We start from the raw sequence: 21,357 nt of genomic DNA, 5'->3' as shown, positions 1-21,357 counted from the left end.
CAGACAGTAAAACCACATGGGAGAAGTACACCCACACTCTCCCTGCACCACACCATACCCACACAGTAGCTATTTCCCTTTTCCAAAACAATGCAACAACAAAAATCCCATTTGGAAGATATGTTCAAAGATTTCCCAGCATCACATCTCATTTAGTCCTCGAAGACCCTTTTTAAAAGTGCTTTTAAAGAAAAACAATAGAACAGCAGTAAAAGCCTTCCTCCCACTTAATCTACAGTCGCACCACCAGTCCTCTGGTGTGAAGAATTATTTTCTGTACATCTTCTATAAAAGCACATGTTAATTTCCTAGATAACTGGGATTGGTGCTTTGCTTTTTTGTTTTTTTCACCATGTGGAAGTCATCTAGCATTGCAAGTGAAGGTGGAAATAAGGCCCTGAATGTTTAGATTTGAGTCCAGCAGCACTTTTTGAAAGGAGCCCCATGGCGCAGTACTGCAATCCAGACTCTACTCACAACCTGAGTTCAATCTTGATGGAAGCTGGGTTCAGGCAGCCAGCTCAAGGCTGACTCAGCCTTCCATCCTTCCGAGGTCAGTAAAATGAGTACCCAGCTTGCTGGGGGGAAAGCATGGATGACTGGGGAAGGCAATGGCAAATCACTCCATAAAAATCTGCCATGAAAACATCACAATGCGATGTCACCCCAGAGTCAAAAATGACTGATGCTTGCACCTTTACCTTTTACCAGTAGCACTTTAGATACCTACAAGAGTTTCAGGGCCATTATGCACTCATCTGTATTTCTGATTTTCTGAGTTCTGGCATCAGGGTGTAAGCTTTTGAGTGTCAAAGCTCCCTTCATTAGACATAGCAGAGCAGAAATAGAGATCTGAATCCTCCTGTCCTAGTCAGAAGGTGGGAGGGGTGTTGTTAAGAAGGAACTTAGGATGCAGAGGTCTCAGGCTTATTGTCATCAGCCTGATTAGAGCAGAGGGAAATTGTTTGGGGCACGAAATTAGCTTCCGTAGAGTGATAAAAATCTCGAAAGCTTATACTCTGAAACCCTTGTAAGGTGCTACTGGACTCAAAGCTAACTATTCTACTACATACCAACATGGTTACCCTTTGAAACAGGTCTTGAATATGAGATTTTTGTTGTTGTGTTATGCTATGGCCCATCAGAGCACAGGAAACCCATCTAAAGGCCAGCTTTTAGATGTCAAAATGTGGCCTGATAACATCTCACTCCAAACTCAGCCTCCAGGAGTAAGGGTGATGGACAACAGTAATGAAATTGGCTAGAGAAACAGATGCAGCTGGATACTGTGGAGGAGAGTATTTTAGGCATTGCAAATGTGGGAGCCTGGGTTTGAGACTCCCTTGGTTCTTTGCAGAAGGGTGTTATATAATCTACAATGTTTGGGGAAAACAATTCTAAAATGAATCAGTGACTTTTCAATATAGTTTAACTTACTGATTTTCGCACTGTATCCAAGTATCTCTGTTTCTGCCACAGTTACCTTTCTCAGTCCCTTCTATATTCAGTCTGTCGTAGCAATATTTGTCAGCAGCTGTCACATCTAAGAACAGAAGTACATTCCTTTAGTTAGTGACATTTATTTTAAAAGGGAACTGTAACCACAACAACTGAAACCAGAGCATAAACTATAAAATATATTCTAAGTGTTCTGAACAATTTATTGGGTTTGATCCTGAGAATCTATCCTGGAGCTTTCCACCTCTGCTAGCAGAAAGGATCCCTAGGATCCAACTCAATACTTATATTACCTTCAAAATAAATTAAGCACTTCACAGAGAATTTTTTAAAAGGAACATCCCTGCCTGAAGGCTTTCAACTCAAGTATACGCAATGCCCCAAACCTTAGGGATGGGGAGAAATAAAAGGGAATTAGGATGTGAACCAGATAACGGAGAGTTTATAAAGCACTGCATCTTCATGAAAGCACACAAGTTCATGGATGTTTTCTTTTTAGGAATTTACAGTGCTTCAGGTAGAATGACTGGCTGTTGAATCATCTATGGCAGGGTTTCCCAAACTTTTCTTTCTCGTGGCCCGGTTATTTTTACACTTCTCCTTCGTGACCCACTAAAATTCAGGGTGGAGCCTGCTTGTGTCACTCTTCAAGGCTAGTTTTTCTCTGCATAACACAGAGATGGGGGAAGGAAGGAAGCCAAACAGAGATCAGGCTTTGTAGCCTGTGTCAGTCGTCAAGCCTAGCTTTTCTCTGCACAATAGAGAGATGGGGGAAGGAAGGAAACCAAACGGAGCTCAGACTTTGCAGCCTGTGTCAGTCTTCAAGCCTAGCTTTTCTCTGCACAACAGAGAGACGGGGGAAGGAAGGAAGGAAGCAGAGCAGAGCTCAGGCTTTGCTGGGGCAGGGCTAGCTTTAGCTTTTCTTGTGACCCGGTATGGAGGCTTCCGTGGCCCGGTACCGGGTCGCAACCCTACTAATGGAAAACACTGGTCTATGGAATCCCAGCCTACAAAAGGTTTCTTGTAGCCTTGCATGACTTCTGTGTCTTAAAAAAGACCAGAGGATGCATGAAAGAAGAGGCATGACCCCACAGTGTGGTGTTGTGGCCAGAGTGTCAGATTAGGATCTGGGCAACCTAGTTTGAATCTACACTCTATCTTCAGGGTGATGATGGGCCAGTCACACACTCTTCACCTAGCCTATCTCATAAAGTTGTTGTGATGACAATACAGAGGAGAGAAGAAAACAATGTGCTTAACCTGGGCCTCCACTGGGGAGAGAGGTGGGATATAAATAAGTAAATAAATAAAATAAACTGTGGCAGAACATTTCTGACAACAAGGTGTGAAGTGTGGTAGCTTCAAAACAGGGACAAGCTGATGAAAAAGCCTCCTTATTTAGCACATTAAAATTATTTTAAAAAGAAGATCACACACAGAATGATCAGTGGTCATCATGGCATGTCATGCTATCTTTTATGCTAGATGCTATCTTCCCTGATGCCAAAGGACCAGGCTTTTAAAGGGATATCAGCTAAAAAATCTTTAAGGGTATTTACTCACGTTCTCCCCAAATATATTTACACTGTCTGTCTCTTGTTTTGCAACGTCCTCCAAAACAAGTGCCCTAAAGGGAAAGCAACAAAAAGGCATACTTTTTTTCCATATAAAAAACCAGCTTGAAATATTTTCTAAAGACAGCAGTTATATTTTCTGCTAGAGTAGGCTTTAGGGGAATACACAGATGTGGGAAGTTTTACAAGAAATGGTGAGTAGGTTTTAGACACCATTGTGCTTCAAATTTCATCACTGTAGATTGCATTCATTGTAGATTATATGTTATACTATGTGTTAAGGGCAAAACGATAGTAATTACATTTATTTGTATGAGGTTGCAGTGGTGTAAATTGTTACTGTAAACATCTCTAGCAATTCTAAACACAATGCTCTTTGGTTTTATTCACTTGTTGCACTATGTCCCTGTTGTTTCGTATATTCCCAGATTACATCACTAGCAGCAAAATGTAGGATTTCCAAATGCAGACATAAATAAGCTATTTTCCTTTATTTATTTATTTGTTTATTGCTTAGTCCTGTTATTTTCCTCCTGTAAGTATACGGATATGGATTTGGATTCAACAATAATTCCTGCTGATCAAAATTACCTCCCCCGTCACGCTGCAGCCCAAAATGCTGCTCCTGGGGCCTAAGGGACCACCTCCAGAAAACCAAACGGGTTGAGTCAGAGATTAGTAGAAGAAGGAGGGAACAGAGAAACTCATCCCACCAGCAGAAATCTAATGCTTGATCCAACCCAAAACCTTTTAAAAAAATTTTTAAAGCTAGGATTATACAACAGGAACTAAATTCTGCAGTAAACATCTAAAAGCAGGCATTTCAGTTCCTCATCTGAATCCTTTTAACAGATTCTACAACTATATGAACAGACCCACTTTGATTTGCTTGTTGTATATTGTTACAATAAAAACAAAATCAAATTTAAGAAATCACACTTACCTGATCATTATCACATGAGTACCCATCCATTTTATGGAGATTTGGAGAGCACTAGAGATAAAGTGGAAGGAACCACTTGATGAGTTGGAAAGTGAAGGAGTTTTTAACGTATTTTAATATCTAAAATTAATGCAAATGTTGCCTTTCAAACAGCTTTTAAACAGCCTCCCTCCTCCAAAATTTGTTTTATGCAACCCTATATTGCTCAGATGTTGTGTTTCTTTTGTTTTGAAACCTCACCAGATTTGAAGATCCTGTACAACGTTCTGGAATATCACAATCGTTGACTGCTTCTCTGCACATAACTCCCTTTTCCTCAAACTGGGGAAAGAAAGATCAGGACATAACTATACCTTGTCAACAGTTCAACTCAGAAAAGCATACAATTACTGTTTCTGGAATGCTAAACTAATACTAATGTGATGCTATCATTGCCTTTTGTTTTGATTAGCAATTCCTGCTCAACTTCCAGACTTGGGAATAACAAAGATGTCCTCCCTCCAAACACAACTTTTCAAGAGTTTTTGTTAAACCCTTAAAACAAACCCTTTAGAAAATAAACAAGACTTGCTAATATTCATGAAAGCAGGCAAGCTGGTCTTAAATACATAAAATAAAAAGCCACTTAAATACATACCTGACATTTCTTACAACAAAGTCCATCACTGCACTGGGAGGTAGCCGTTAAAGAACAGTTACTACAGCAATCACCCCCTTCAGCAGCACATTCCTGAGGAGTAGAAGCAATTTTGTAACAGAAGACTGGAAAGCACACTTCATGAAAAGCATCCATATCTTCCCCTAAACATTAAATAAATAAAATACTGTAGGCAGGAGTAACTTGAGGATCAGGCATTGAAGAGGGAAGGGCTGCAAATGTAAATAGAGGGCAGACATCCCTTCCATCCTGGGTAAGGCCTGGTGCACTGCAATGCATGTGCACAGAGGAAGGGGCACAGATAGGAAGCTACTTACAGCCAAAATATGTGTTAAGCATGACACAAGTCGGTCATGAGGGACTGATCCAATTCTCAATCACTCATTCACACAGGAGCTAACTTTTTAAAACCTTTCCATTGCTAAGTATCAAAACACTACAAAAAGGAAGGTGGGACTTCAGGCTCCCCCACTACCCCGTTTTCAACAGTGAAAACAGCCAAGCTAGGGGATAGACACGAAGAGCCCAGGGAAGGGGCAACAAACCTCCCTTGTTGATATCTTGATGGCTAAAATGACTCTGGGGGGAGCCTGGTGCCCCTCTTTCCCCCTTGCAGAGTTTGAAAAAGTGAGCAGTGAGGAGAGGTTTTAATCTTAGTCCCCACATGGATACATGATAGAGACTGGCCAGACACCCATGATGATCCAGCTCATGTCATGCATAATGTATATTTTGGCCCTTAGATACATAGCTAGCAGTTTATTATATATTGTGTTTGTTTAGGACTTTTTTTTTAGCAGGAGCTCCTTTGCATATTAGGTCACACACCCCTGATGTAGCCAATCCTCCTAGAGCTTACAAAAGGTCCTGTACTAAGAGCCCTCTAAGCTCTTGGAGAATTGGATACATCAGGCGGGTGTGGCCTAATATGCAAAGGAGTTCCTGCTACAAAAAAAGCCCTGTGTTTATTGAATAAGGAAATGACTTGTGCCAGGGTGCAAGCTGAAGGGCAAGAACCAGAGGGCTCAGCATGAGACTCTTTAAAAGCCTCTTGCTCGACTCTCTGGAGATTGAATACCCTAGATGCAACCTGAAAAGCCACTTTAAATATCCACTGTGATGAGACAGGGAGAGCTACCCAGAGAGAAGACAATGGTGTTTCCTCTGGAGTTTCCTAAGTGATCCCTCCCTTCCTGCCCTATATTTTAATTGTTCCTTTTATTTTTATTTTTTGTTATATGTATTTTTTCTTGGTTTTAACTATTTTCATTTGGGTTTTTTGTTTCGTTTTAATGGTTTAAGATGTATTTTATTATTTATGTTTTTAATCAGATACCCTGGTGATCCTGAGGAAGACAAAAAGGCAAGATATAATTTTTTAAAATAAATAATCTGTAGATCAAGACAGGTAGCCATGTTGGCCTGTCTGTAGCGGTACAAAAACAGCAGAGTCACTGAAGAAGTGAGCAGCATCTCACAAATCTCATATCCTGCCACAAATTTTGTCGGTCTTTAAGGTACTACTGGATTCTTGCTCTTTTCTACAAATAAATACCTGTGTGAATGTGTGTTGATCTTCCCATTAACACCACCTCACAAATTTCTTGAATTTAGGGGAGTTTCAGCAGCTGCTTGAAGTGTGGCCCAATAAGCCATTGGCCCATGACACATGCACATCTTACTGCAGATTTTCAGAGCAATAAGCCTTCAGATTCCGTGCCTACCTTATGCACCATTCTTTTTCCTCTGGTGTATTTATTCTGCAGCTACAATTTTTAAAATGCACTTTTCTAAATCAGGGTGGAACATCACTTGTGACATGCGGGGGTGGCATCCAAGGGTGGTTTTTTTTTTTTAAATTATTCAATCCTCATGGTTCAGGTTTTGTGTATGCGTTTTAACATTAATCTAAGGAATCAAAGGAAACAGAAAAAAAAACACATAAAGGGGGAAACCCGATGTTGAAACTGACCAGACTGATTTTTGAAACTTGACAAGCAGGTGCCAAGCCCCATTTTCCATACACCAAGCACTAGGGGATTCTCTGCTGTGTTATCAGCCACTGTCAAAAACGGAAAAGAGTCACACTATATCAGGGGTGGCCAATAGTAGCTCTCCAGATGTTTTTTGCCTACAACTCCCATCAGCACCAGCCAGCATTGCCACCACTGCACTATATCATAACATGAGGGAGCATGTTGAGTGTACAGAATGCATTGTAGAACTCACTGACACTGGCATTGCAAGCTGTGACCGTTAGGAATGTTTGTGTATGTGTGGAATTACTTCAATGTGGACAGGGGAGTGACCTTTAAGGGGTGGCAAGAGGGTGGGGGGGGGGGTCCAAAAGAAAGTTTTGGTCACTTTGCGAAAAGCCAAGTATTTAACAACTATTATTATAATCATGTATTAATCTGATTTACTGAAAGGAAGGAGGCTGTGTTGCATGACCATGACACAGGAGGGGCACAGAACTGGTTGAATCAGTGTTCTCTGATAGGACAAGGAGCAGCATTTGTCATTTTTGGCTTTGTTTCCCTTCTGATGAAAATTTAATGTTGCCACTAATGAAGAAGGAAGCCAGATCTCCCAAATGAAGTAAGAAGCCAGATCCTCATTTTACTTTCCAGCCACACAGTATAGATATTAAGCTCTTAGAATTCCATAGAAAGACAGACAAGACTTACTGTACTACAGTACATTTTTCTCTTTTATGCATTCTACATTAAAAGCATGAACAGGGAAAATCCACCAGCTCCACTGCACATGTGTACATAATACACATGTCTTGATCATTACACAATGTAGTTAGAAAGAAAGCAACACGAGTTAAGGCAAGATTTCCCCATATAGGATTCCTTATATCTTAACTAATCTAATTCGGAAGTGAAGATTTCTGCACCCATCTAGAAGAGCTGCTCCTGTAACTATGCATTGGAGGACTTACTGTGGGAATCCCACAATCACACTCTTCACCGGCTTCAACAAAACCATTGCCACATACCGGAGGATCAAGAAGCTGCAGTAGAAAAGGAAGCAGTGGGGAAAATATTTACAAATGTGAAAATACTTTAAAATTTACTTGAAAGTCAGAGATTCATTTTCCTCATTAATAGCCACACTGCACAAATATATATGTGATAATATATACACGATAAACTGAATCTTCTTTTCTGTGTTAAGCAAGATTTAGTGGGTTTTGTTCCTTTAGAAAGACTATTATTATCCCTATTGAGACATTTATAATGTATCATTATCAGTCTGTAAGGTTTAACAAACATATTCCTTTTACAATATTTACTTTAAAAAATAACATGCTTTTCCATCTTAAGCTATATTCATGTGTATGCTGGGAAAGAAGCAAAATTAAAAGAGGTCTTAATGTTTCAGTTGCAAAAGTTTCACTTTCTATATTTCAGTGGCAAATTGATAGGAAATGCCATCAAGTGGCAGCCAAATTTATGCTGCTCTCCATAGGGTTTTCAAGGCAAGGGACATTCAGAGGTGGTTTGCCATTGCCTACCTCTGCATAGCAACCCTGGATTTCCTTGGGAGTCTCCCATCCAAGTACTAACCAAGGCCAATCCTGCTTAGTTTCTGAGATCTGATGAGATCATACTAGCCTGGGCCATCTAGGTCAGGGTATATTTCAGTACTGCGTAAGAAAAAAATCTGAATGTTCATAATCCATCCTGCAATGCTAAACATAGTCTATACAGCATAATTTATAATGCAGCTATGCACGACTACTGAAAAGCAAAGGGTCTGGTGTTTTTTTTACTTAAGAACAGATAGCTGTAAACCTGCAGGAATCACTTAATAAAGAGGATTTAACTATCCTCCCCATCTGCCACTAGCTGTTTAAAGAAAACACACAGAGATCCAGCACTGCCCTCAACTCAACACTTTAAAAATGTAAATAACAAATTTTGCCAAGGAGAATCAGCCTTATGTGTCAGCAAGCACAACGTTGTCAAAATGACTCATTGCATTCCTTTGTTTTAAAATGCTCTATCTAATAAGCAATAAAAATTAAATTTAAATCAGCTGCCTGAGGACATGTCTTCCATGACCAGGATTCCAAGAAGCACACTTACATTTGATGTGCTTTCCTACCCTGCCTCCTCTATTGTTTCGAAAGTTCTCCTCCCAGAAATCCCCAAGCCACTATTGTAAAAGTTGCACAGGCCAAAAACATTTTGGTGATTAGGACCAAGAGCACTTTAAAAAGAAGGCCAAGGAAAATGACTTTCTGTGTGCCATTATCAGTCTTTTTTAGTTGCAGGGAATTCGTGTCCAGACTCAATCATGTCTAACACAAACTTTAAAAAAAACTGTATACTGGGGTATATTTTAACCTCAGGTCAAATTCTACTGCATCTTGAGGAAGAAATATATCCCATAAAAATGTGTTTTACGACAACAAAGTCCCAGAGCCTGAAAACGCAGTTACATCAGGTGAAAGATAACTGCACTGATAACAACATGAAAATTATGAATTTTTTTAAGTCATGGATAGTTTTAAACACTAGGAATATCTGTCTTTGTGGTGAGGCAGATAAGGTGAGGATTATAAGAAGGGGCTGTATCCTTCCATCTGGTTTTCTAGAGCAGTGTTCTGGGGGGAAACTCATTGGATATTTACCTTTACCCCAAATGTATTATATGACCAGGGAAAAAAAGCCATCCCAAATGTCAAATTCAGTATATTTCTGGGGTTGTTTTGTATCCCAGGTCACTTTTTGTGTACAGGTCTAAGTGGGCATACTTTGGCAGTATTGTTTATATATGTGCAAGTGACAATGTCCTAGGAGGAAGAAGCTGTAGGTCTACTTCTCTCTGAATTCTGCCAAAAAAGTACTACTGATGTAGGAATTTAGCCAAAGCTTTAAGCAAAACAGAACATTCCATGAAACTTCATCACTTTTTTTAGTTCAAACAATTTATATATGTTTGAGTGTGTTTACATTATATACACACACTCCCTCTCTCCCTCCAACAAAGGCAACCAAGGACAGTTCTGTGCAACTTCATGATACATGTTTGCATACCAACAGAATAATTAAGAGCATATTCTTCACAGATCAACAGATTGCAACGGAACACAGGAACCTGGCAGTCTCTAAGGTGTCCAAGCAATTTAGCATAATGAAGACAAATTAATCAGCAATCTTAAAAGTATGCCTGCCAGGCAGCGGGAAGCTAAGACAAAGCATAATACATTTGGCTTATTTAATATAACTGGGAAATGATAGCAGTCATTTTGTAGAAAAATGGGTGGTGGAGCTCCTCCAAGGATAGTTATGCAGCTGCACATACTATTCAATGGACAAGGAGGTGGAACTCTCAGAAGGATGAGGTGGAACTCTCAGAAAGGTTCAGGAGCTGTGTTCCTGTGAGCTCCCACTGAATCTGAGGCCTGGGTAGCAGGCAACAGTTGTTCTGTACTACCTCATACTTTTTTTATGAGCAAGCATTTCAAGACAATAACCACGACAGTGATCTGAACAGAGCAACAGAATGCTACCTTTCTCTGAGTCAAATTATATTACCTTGGAAGGCTTATTGAAAAGGCAGGATCCACCTCCATTATTTAAAAATTCATGATACTCCTCAACATCACATTTGGAGAACTTGGATGGAAGGAAGTAGCTGTTAACGAAGAAAGAACTTTATTATTGGTTGATTGGCTATTTGAATTCATAAATGTGGTAGGCTTAGAACTGAAAGAGGTTCCACAGAAAAGTGATTTTGTTCAGCTGTTTTCATATAAATTAAACACAGGAAGAGCACTGTAACCAAAATGACACTGCATTTTAGGGGTAATATCCTAAGTAATCTAAACTTGTTTACCATGTCTAGCTTCCATTATTTCAACTGGCAGATTATCTGGGTCAGTCGTGACTCGAGAATATTGCAAAATTAAAAGGAATAGGATGAGGATCCCTCACATGTAAAAACCCATATGAATGTTCACAGAATACAGATGGCACATATCTCAATTTAAATGTCACCAAAGCAAAACACGACTACAGCTCACATGAGAAAAATCATGACTCACAGCAGAATATTAGCATGAGGGCTGGATACAGCTAAGACTATGGTTAAGGAGGGGAATTAGCCTGGAAGAGCATGGCATGTTTTCATACTGAAAAAGTAGACTTTTTGCTCACAAGACTACATAACTTAGAGGGAGTATTGGCCACTGATCACTTTTCAAAGTTTCAATGAAAAACAGGCCCAGTATAATCTAAGCTGCTCTTAAACAACATGCAAAATGAAGCCTGCTATATTGATTATTGTTACATATTAGTCAAACAGAACTGGAAGAAGTACAGATGAATTCTTGGACAAACTGTTGTCTTCATCAGACAAGAAAAGCCACTCAGAAGCTTACTGAACCAATGAAAAGGAATTTTGCAGAAGTGCCCTGCAGGTGTGCTTGGTCTATTATCTTGTTTCCAATAGCCAGTTGCTTCAGGCTTCCCTCCCCCCCCCACATTGTTTGTAATTAGTATTTAGCCACCATGATTAGCAGCCATCAAAGCATAGGATTGGGTCCAGCCAGCTTTTCTGCTGGGAAAAAAGGAAGAAGGTGGCTATGGCTGAGTGGTAGAACATCTGTTTTACATACAAGAGGTCCCAGGTTCTTTCAAATAACCCACTCCCTGGTCTTTTTTAAGTGGAGATGCCATCCACTTAAAAAAGACCAGGGAGTGGGTTATTTGAAAGACCTAAATCTAAGATCCTGGACAACTGCCACTCATTAGAGTAGAGAATACTGGCTGACGCTGATAAGTCAGATTCACAATAAGACAGCTTCACATACTGACCACCCAAAAAGGCTATGCTGATTAGAATAATGGGACTTCTATGCACAAAAGCCATATGGCTGTGGCCTGTAATACACCAGAACTGGATAAGAATGGGGGGAGGGGGAGAGAGAACTGGTGGGATCCAACTCATATATTCTACAAAAGCATAAACGTCAATCATTTCATACCATGTAGCTTCTTTAGAGAATAATAAGGCATCATTTTGTGGTTATTAAAATAATTCTGTCATTGTGATTTGGTGATGACTTATATAAGTGTAATACAACTAAAGCCAATGTCAGCTTAAAAGTGTGCATATATATAGTTTATTTTAGTAACTTTAAGTGCCTGAATGCAATTGAGGCCATATATTCAGCATAGTTGCTTTTTTCACACCCTACCATCCATTAATTTACATTTTCATTTTATGACAATTTTCCTAATTAAATGCCTTACCCAGTGTCTCCCATTATGCATCCATACCATGTATCCTCACATTTACACTCACCTAAAAATAAACAAATAAGTCACACTCAATTTGACCTTTACAATTATTTTGACACAAACTTCTATTTTAAAGAAATATTTTAAATAAATAAAGTGGAATAAAATTACTGAACTGTGTTCCCACTGAAATATCCCCATGCGATATTTAACAAAAGGTTTTTTCCAACCAAAAATTCAGATGGATTTTCTTCACAGAAAAGTTTCTTAAAAACAAACATGAAAAACCATAGAGACTGAAAAAGGGAACCAGAGAAGGTTTAGAAAAGGATTGGGGGGGGGGAGAGAAGAATAGCCATACTCATTTGAAAAACCTTACCACTTTGCAGTTTTCTTTTGTCCGAAAAAATACCAAGATTGTGAGCTAAGGACTGTGCCAACGTAACGGACATTAAATCAGATTTTCCAAACTGAAAGGGGAGGAAAAAGACAGTAATTGCTTTGGGAGCAAGATGTCAAACTTCAAGCACATCTTTCTAAACAGATTTTCTAATAATTGTCCTGAAGTAAAAATGATGCTGTAGCATTCAGTTCACAGGTTAACCTGTCAGTTGCTGATGAACACCAAACAAACAAAAAGATATAAGGAAAGTTACTTTTAGAACAAATAACATTCACTATTACATTACAACAACAGACACAAGGGAAAGTCCATCTGAAGCCATTCTTAATTTTGCTTACAGCACTTAAGTTTTATAACAGTGCAGTCCTAATTAGAGTTACATTCTTATAAGTCCATTGACTTCAATATACTTGGAAGAGTATAACTCTGCTTTAGATGGCACTACTGAAGGCTAAGCAAATTGCCTGCAGATGCTCAGATTCTGGAGAGGTATAGGTGAAAGTATCAACTGCAGTATATTGCCCAATTATGCCATGCACAGATTCTCAGACTGTTTTTGCACACAGCTTACCACGCGGTCACGTTCCTGTTCTCTCCGAAGCATCCATCGGATTTCCCACTATCTGCGCCGGAGGTATAGAAAGTGCTGCGGATTTTGCATAGCAAACGTAAACCACTAAAACCAAGTTTATGTTTGCTACGCAAAATCCACAGCACTTCCTGTAACTCCGGCGCAGATAGTGGGAAATCCGACAGACGCTGCGGAGAGAACAGGAACATGACCGCGTGGTAAGCTGTGTGCGAAAACGGTATCAGTTAAGTGTCAGAATTATCAAGCATCATTCTTTCTTTGGGAGTTCAGGGAGCCTTTTGCAATTGTAAGTGCAATTTGCAATTGAAATTGAAATTTAAAATGAATTCTGAAATTGTTCTTTAAAAGGTGGAATAGAAAAGGGTCTTGAGCACTTTTCTCAAATGCCCAGTGCAGGAACTCTAAAGATACAGAAAGGTGGTAGCTGGCTTCCCATTACAAGAAGTTTATCAATTTCTAAGTCAGCTCTTCATGTTTTCATTATATTTGGGCCAAAACAAACTGGTAGAAATCTAGAGGTAAGATCATTTACGATGAGTGCATTTTCTCTCTGGCCTGAAGAACTCTAGAATCCAAGGACATAAATGGGATTGGTTCTTGAAACTTCCTAGAACAGAGCATTACACTGTGCAATGAACACAGAACAAGAGATGGCTTTGTCAAAATATTTAGTGAAATGCTGAAATCACTGCACCAGTTTGTATTTCTAGAACTTTGAAGACTTACTTCATTCACACCTCCACCTTTCAGTAATGAGCAAATTCCACCAATGTAAGCTGCCCCACTGCGACTGCTTTGAAACTGACTCCCTCTTTAAAAAACAGAAGGAAACAATTAGAAAACAACGGCAATCTAAAAACTCAACTGTTCCAAACAGATGTGTCTGAGGGCTTCCCACTCGGTTGACTAAACACTATGATAATAAAGTGAACACATGGGAGGAGGTTATTGTGGGCATGGAAAAATGTATCTCTGAGTGGTCAGTGCACTCTGTTTCATGTTTTTATCTGCACACTGTGTAAACTAACAGAGTTCCATATTATTATCTGCATAATTTCAGTGCTGCTTGTAGGAACCACATGTGCTCCACCAGGGCTCTTGGACTGTTGTGAAGCTCCCAAATAGAATAGGATTAGAAAAATGCTATCATAAAGTGTCAGTCAACTACGAAAAACAGAAGATACTTATTATGCCAGTATTACTCCTAGGGAAGGCAGTCATAAGCATATTAGATCAGTACAAACATCTAGCCCTGCTTCAATGCACTCTCCAAGTACTTCTCTACAAACCACATCACTTTCTCTGTATCAGAATTCATCTGAGCAAACAAGTATCTGAAGGAGCAGTTTGTAGTAAATCACGGACTGAGGTGGGCAGGTTGCTTAGTGCTTACCCAGTTGGTGCTAGAAATCCTCTGTCTGTCAGCTTTACAAAAGGATTGGGTTTAAGCAAATATGTCTGCTGCTGCCTGTTTTGATTTGGACTTTGAAATAGAGTACAGGTGAACTTGGGGTTTAATCTAAGCTACTTTAGCAGAAACAGATTACCTCAGAGGATGTTTACAGAAATTGCTGTTTGGGCCTGGGTACTAAAAAGCTGGAATTACAGAACAATGAAAACATAGCTTTATTTTATTTCCTAGGCTCTTTCCTGTGTGCTTTGTTCAGTCACCTTACAAGAACACATGGAAAAATGTGTCAGTCAGTACTAACAACAGAAAGAGAGAGTTAGAACTCCATTCCAAACAGTAACAAAAAGCTCCACAACATTACGTACGAAAAAAGATGAACTGCATCACTTTTCTCTTTGATAAAATCCCTCCTGTATTTCATAAATGCACGCAGAGTCACCAGTGGGTTTTCGGATATGGTGAATTTGTTATCAGTACCCCAGGTTTCCATAGCAACCAATACTATCCTGGTGTTGAGTTGTTCTTTATAAATCTGGCATATTAACAAATCAAACAATCAGCAAACACCACAGTAACTTTTGCCTCTTTTAAAATATATACAGAGCATAAAGAACATTACATTAATGAAATACAATTGTAATCTCCTTTATAACAGGTTGAATACACTGTGATCAAGGCCTAGATATTAGAATATATTTAAAGGTCATTTAAAAAGAAAAAAGAAACAAACGTTTATATTAAAAAATCATGGCTTTGATTCAGCAAGATATTTCATGATAACAATAACATGAAAAGCAGGAATGGCTCTACTGAGATAAGAAGATGATATTGGATTTATATCCCGCCCTCCACTCCGAAGAGTCTCAGAACAGCTCACAATCTCCTTTACCTTCCTCCCCCATAACAGACATCCTGTGAGGTGGGTGGGGCTGGAGAGGGCTCTCACAGCAGCTGCCCTTTCAAGGACAATCTCTGCCAGAGCTATGGCTGACCCAAGGCCATGCTAGCTGGTGCAAGTGGAGAATCAAACCCGGTTCTCCCAGATAAGAGTGACTTCATCTATCCTTAAGAGTCTGGCTGAATTGACACTGATGAATAAAGATGTTGTTGCTATCTTTCTCTCTCACTCTGTCCTGAAATTACATTCCTTATGATAAGACTCACAGTATATCTAGGACAGCAGCTGTTAGTTATACTTACGGAATCTGCCACGTTCACTACTGATTTAGCAAAGTTGTTTGTGAGGACAACTGATAATCGGTGCTTTTTGAACTGAGAAACAAAGAAAAACAAATTCTAAAAATATTCTTAAAATACAGTTTCCATTCGAAATACCTTTATCAAAAGGAGTTGCTTGCTTGTGAGTGGCAAACGAATCAACAATTAATATTGTTCTGTTTATTTACAGTGGTAACTATGAAGGTTAAATGTATTTGGTGGCCAATACATTCAACAAAAAGGTAGTAAGAAAACAAACAGAATAGCACTAATTTGAAAGAAAATTAGCAGCCTGATAGTACAGTATTCTGAGTGATAAGAACAAAGGAGAAGCCATGTTGGGTCAAACCAATGGCCCATCCAGTCCAACATTCAGTGTCACACAGTAGCCAAAAAAACCCAAGTGCCATCAGGAGGTCCACTAGTGGGGCTAGAAGCCCTCCCACTGTGCATCAAGAACACAGAACATCACTGCCCCAGACAGAGAGTTCCAACAGTAGGCTGTGACTAATAGTCACTGATGGACCCCTGCTCCATATGCTTATCCAATCCCCTCTTGAAGCTGCCTATGCTTGTAGCCACCGCCACCTCCTGTTCCAACAGCTATGCCATTGCAGTGTTCCAAAATATGACCTTGAAGTAGTGGCATTTTATCTGTTTGCTAGCAGACATGATAGTGCATATGTCCATGATGTTATCTGTTAAATAATGAAACACATTAAGCTGATGTTTTTTTGGCTTCAGATATGTTTTTTCTTGCAAACTCCTGTTTGTTATTAGTACACAGGCTGTGTTTCACAGAGCTGTGGTTTTTGGAGAGGGGTATTTCCATGTGTGTATGTGCACATGCGTGTGCACCTGGACGTCATGGTGACCTCTGGTGAATGATCCCCACTGGGGACATGGAGGATATTCAGAGAGGTGACTGAATAAAGACTCCCCCTGCCTGGTATTTCAAGGAGGTCTCCCATCCAAGTACTTGCCAAAGTTCTGACGAGATTGGGCTTTCCTGTGCTATCCAACAAGATCAGTCTTGCCTGGGTTATCCAGGTCAGGGTACAAAGTCATGTTTTAACTGTACTCCTCTTTACAGATAATACATGCCAACCAATTCATTGGGTTTTTTTCTTTCATAAAGTAAAATATTCTGAAGTCCCAAAGGAACCAATGTAACATTTTAAAAGTTAATGTCTCCTGACATCATGTATCAGAAATCAAAAATTGTTACTACATGCTCTCTCCCTTGAGGATCACCTGGCTCCTTATTTTCTTTCAGGTGTCAGACCCAAACACATCTTTTCACTCAGATTTTTAATTACATGAAGATAGATTAAGCTGGGTAGCCATGTTAGTTTGTTTGTAGCAACAGAAAAGTAAGAATCCAGCAGCATCTTAAAGACTAACAAAAATTGTGGTAGGGGATGAGCTTTCATGAGTTACTGCTCACTTCTTCAGATATAGATCCAAGCAGGCAGCCGTGTTGGTTTCAGATGCCAAGTGACATTAGCAGGCAAATGGCAATAGAAGGAGTCATTGGATTAGGTGTGAGATGCAGAGAGGTAGTAGGCATGGATAAGTCAGTATTGGTAATGAGACAGGAAACATAGGTCTCAATACAATCCAGGTGGATGCATTGTCTTGAGCTTTCTTAATTTTCATTACGTGGTTTATTTTACCACTTTTTTAATGGTTTGCTTCTGTTTGAAGGATAATTTTAACGTTATTTATGTCCAATTGCTTGTTTTTAAAGACTTTTTCATTCTTACATTTTAACATATGAGCCCAGAAGGCCATTACGATCAGCCAGTCATCAACTTCTGACCATCCCAGGCCCAAAGGACGTCCGGCTTGCCTCAGCCTGGTGGAATCAGCTCCCTAAGAGATTCGGGCCCTTCCAGATTTGTTGCCATTCCAGAGGGCCTGCAAAACGGAGCTGTTCCGCCAGGCCTATGGTTGAGGCAAGCGGGCATCCTCATCATCTTATTACACCATCTAACTAGCCTCCCAGCAATGACTGCCACCTGACTGGGGTTGATACTGCTGATAGCTTTGGGCAATCTAAGTTGCCTAGATTAATTATGCCTTATATGTTTACACTATCCAGGATGTCCTAAATTAATTCTGATTTGTGGTTTTAATGGTTTTAATTGTTTAATTGTACTGATGCTTTATTGTTGGTTTCCCTCACGGGAAAGGGCAGAATATAAATTTTCGGAAATAAATAAATAAAATAACTGTAAGCTGTTTTGAGTAGAAGTCTGAAGGGGCAGCACAGAAGTATCCTAAATAAACAATACATGTATGCATTGTTTCAGGTTTCTGTAATCATACTCCTATTACTTTGCTCATCAAATATCTTATTCTACTGACTGCAGTGGTTTACACTGCATGACTTGCCTTGAGGCTCAATGAGAAAGGTGGACTATGAATAATGCAAAAAATAAAAAACTTCCACCCATACATTTGACTCATCACTTAGCAAGCTATATGGAATACCTTTCCATATAAAGATTTTGTCATGATGAAAACCCCGTTGCTGTTGTGACAGACACAAAAAGATGTTCCTCATCAGCACATCAGGGAAAAGTAAAAATTATAATTATGTTTTCTACATAACTGGAATCATAAAATACTGCCAAGCTCATGTGTTATAGTGGGTTCTCTTTGAAGTGCATCAATAAGTGGTTCACAGGGCCTTGGGGAACATCTATGATTAGAAGATGGCAAATCTCATGTGACTGGCAAAAAAAACAACAACTAAAGACTATTAGTTTCTAAAATCTGGAAACAACAGATAAGTGAAAAGATGAGATTTAGCAATCATTCTTATAGATGACCTTCAAAACTAAGAAGCAGACAAATGCACTATGGGAGATAAAAGCAAACCATGCAAAGAATATGAAACAGCAAACTACAAAATGGGATCATCTCCTTTTTCCCATAGGTTTTGTGGTTATGTCCGGCCCTTTCCCAGCCGAGCCAGCTTGCTGGCCATAGGCTGGGGGCCGTCGTTGCCTCACCGGAAGGAGGGAGGGGCAGCTCGATCACCCGACATACGGGTGTTCAGTGAGGCGTGGAGCTGGGGCTTTATAAGCCCCGGTTCCCGCCTCTCCACGCAGTTTGTTTTCGGCTCTCTGTGGAGAGCCACGTGGGTCGAGCTGCAGCAGGGTCGGGGCCTGGGCAGCTAGAGACCGCGCGCTTGCAGGAGGCCATCCGGTGGATCAGCTGTTCGGCGGCGGCGGTTTGAGCGCGGCTGGCTTCTCAGCACATCAGCTGTTTGGCGGCGTTGTGCTTCGCGCGGCGAGACGCGCTTGCGGCGGCTAGGACGTCTGTCCGGACCAGGCTGTATTACTTGGGCTTGGGGGGCGGCTTGGGCTGAACGGGCGGCGCAGACGCTTCCTTACAGGGCCCCTTGGGGGTCGGGCCAATCTCGGGCAATCGTTGGGCATTCCTTCTTTTCTTGGGCTAGCCCCATTCAGGGCAGCGCGAAGCGGCCCCTGGTTCCTCTGTAGCGCAAGCGGCTGGCCAGTGACGACGGTTGCCTTCCCCTGGGCGTCCTTAGGCCCCATCGATACCTAGTTTGCCTGGGTTGCCTCTGGTCCTGCTGGTGGGGGCGGTGGACTTCTTCCCCCCCCCTCCCTTGCGTTAATTCTCCAGGTGGAATAGTTTCTAGCTCACTGCTTCACCTTCCTGGTGCTGGCTTTCTGTAGTACACCCCCCCCCTCCTCCTCCCTGTGTTGGTGGTGAGTTGTAGGGGTTGGTGCCTGCGTTTGGGCTGGGCTTGGTGGCTGGGGCCTACCCCATTGACCACCTCTTCATCTCCTCATATCAGTAGAGGGGGTTGGACTGAAAGGAGCCTTTAGTGGCGGGTTAATACCAGCATTTGCTATTCACGGTTCATCATCACACTATGGCACCAAAAAAGGGGCAGGGCAAATCCAAGGGCAAGCAGCCCGCCCGCCCGCCCCGGGGGCGGGGTCAACAGGGAGCCCCAGCTGAGGAGCAGGGGCAGAGCGAGCAGGTTCGCCGCGCTATTATGAGTCAGTTGGATGCCCTTGAACAGGAGCGTGTGGCTAGGGGTGCACCCATTTGGGAAGGGCGTCGCCGTGCCACCGGCCGGTCGGCGCGGCTGACCTTCGAATCAGAACTGCTTGCACGGCTGTCTGCTTTTCAGGGTGGGCCGGCTGAGCCTGAAACGCCGTTGGAGCCGGACCAGGAGGAGGACCCAGGAGAAGGCCCGTCGGGCGTGCCATCGGGGGACGGTTCTTCTGGCAGCGGGGGACCGCAGCCCCTTGGAGTTTCGGGCGTCTTGCCAAGTGACGGGGGTAAGCCCCTTATTTTGCCGGTTCAGGGTTGGCCTTGGGGACCCATTCAGCCGCCCCCCCAACCGCTGGGGACAGGTGTGGGCGGGTGGGGACCCGGGTTGATGGGAGCTAGTGAGCAGCGGCCCCCGGTTCAGCCAGGTGCTTGGGGTTTCCATACACCCAGTTTGCTTTCCAATGCGGTTTTGTCTCCCACGGGTCAGCATGTGGACGCGGTGGCGCCACCTGCGGCCCCTGCCCCCCTGCCCACACCTGGCATTTTGCCATGGGGTGGGCAGCAGTGGGCTCAATTACAGGGGGCTTGGCCAGCAGCTCAAGGGGGCGGGTGGTTTTATCCCCCGAACCCCTATGCAAGTATCCCCTTTCACTCTCTCCCTTATGGTGACACATCCCTACCTTTGGGGGATCACTTGACGGCGGCCACGCGGGAGAAAATTCTCCGCGGGGAGTATGTGGATGTGTTTAGTCTACTGTTCCGTGAGCTCGAGAAGAAGAGTAAGGATGAGCTCGACGATAGGGAGAAGGAGAAGCTAAAGCGTAGGAAGGTAGACAGGGCTTGGGCAAACTGGTTGCCTGGATTTCTGATTTATGCCGGTGTCATCGCAAGGGCACAGCCGGCTCGGGCGGCTGCCCTCTTTCAATATATGGACATCGTGTATAGGGCTTACACGGACTTCGTCGGTGCAGCATGGCTGCAGTACGACGAAGCCTTTAGGATGAGGCCCGCTGTTAATCCCGGCATGCCATGGGACCAAATAAACCAACAGCTGTGGTTGCAGCTGATGGCCCCGGCGAAACCAAATGCTGGGGATAGGTCCGATAGTGGCCATTTAGTGCACAAATCGCAACAGCAGCAGACTACCACAGGTGCCCGCGTTGCCGCGGGCCAGCCGGTTCAAACCCGGTTGTTGTGTTGGGAGTTTGCATCCAAGGGCGTGTGCCCTAGGAAACCCTGCAAATTCCGCCATGAATGCCCGCTCTGCGGGGGAGCCCACGCACTGTCCGCCTGCAGCAGATCAAAGCCTGGAGCGGGCGGTAGGCGCCCCGGTGGTGGCGGCGGTGGCCCGCAGCCACCTGGAAAAGGGCCCCAGCCCCATCCGCCTGCCGGCTCTCAGTAAACTGTTGGCGGCATACCCGTGCAGGGCGGATGCTAGATATTTACTGGAGGGGTTTACTCTGGGTTTCCGGATCCCATACAGGGGGCCTAGGGCCCCCTTTTTAGCCCCCAACCTAAGGTCAGTGGTTGGGCTTGAGCATGTGGTCAGGGATAAAATAGCTAAGGAATGCCTTGAAGGCAGGGTCCTTGGCCCCTTCGACGCACCGCCTGTCCCTACTTTGAGGGTATCCCCGTTGGGGGTGGTGCCCAAGAAGGCAGTGGGTGAGTATAGGATTATTCACCATTTGTCCTATCCTAGGGGAGCATCGGTAAACGATGCTATACCTGAGGAGCTTTGCACAGTGCGCTATACTTCCTTTGACCAAGCGGTCAAAGTAGTTCGCGGCTGTGGAGTTGGGGCGG

At 42.4% G+C, this 21,357-nt stretch overlaps 1 protein-coding gene across 12 annotated transcripts in view; it reads right to left on the bottom strand.

Annotated features, from left to right (window-relative positions):
• The window catches only part of ADAM22 (ADAM metallopeptidase domain 22), a 182,936-nt gene that overhangs the window by 39,772 nt on the left and 121,807 nt on the right, over positions 1-21,357 (bottom strand). For all 12 annotated transcript variants that reach the window (XR_009555881.1, XR_009555882.1, XM_060248462.1 and 9 more), the window contains 12 exons: positions 15,499-15,570; positions 14,664-14,830; positions 13,614-13,698; positions 12,272-12,362; positions 11,905-11,956; positions 10,186-10,285; positions 7,581-7,652; positions 4,613-4,705; positions 4,216-4,296; positions 3,976-4,026; positions 3,022-3,085; positions 1,438-1,543 (listed from right to left, as the gene is read on the bottom strand). Coding sequence is in view for 10 of the 12 variants with exons in the window: in XM_060248462.1 (XP_060104445.1) it covers positions 1,438-1,543; positions 3,022-3,085; positions 3,976-4,026; positions 4,216-4,296; positions 4,613-4,705; positions 7,581-7,652; positions 10,186-10,285; positions 11,905-11,956; positions 12,272-12,362; positions 13,614-13,698; positions 14,664-14,830; positions 15,499-15,570 (1,034 nt within the window). In the remaining 2 variants the exon portion in view is untranslated. The remainder of the gene's footprint in view (positions 1-1,437; positions 1,544-3,021; positions 3,086-3,975; positions 4,027-4,215; positions 4,297-4,612; positions 4,706-7,580; positions 7,653-10,185; positions 10,286-11,904; positions 11,957-12,271; positions 12,363-13,613; positions 13,699-14,663; positions 14,831-15,498; positions 15,571-21,357) is intronic.

This window comes from Heteronotia binoei, chromosome 10 (genome assembly GCF_032191835.1).
Source record: "Heteronotia binoei isolate CCM8104 ecotype False Entrance Well chromosome 10, APGP_CSIRO_Hbin_v1, whole genome shotgun sequence".
In the NCBI taxonomy this organism is placed as follows: Eukaryota; Metazoa; Chordata; class Lepidosauria; order Squamata; family Gekkonidae; genus Heteronotia; species Heteronotia binoei.
Note: the sequence above shows the minus strand (reverse complement) of the source record. Positions and strands in the feature narration are given on the sequence as shown.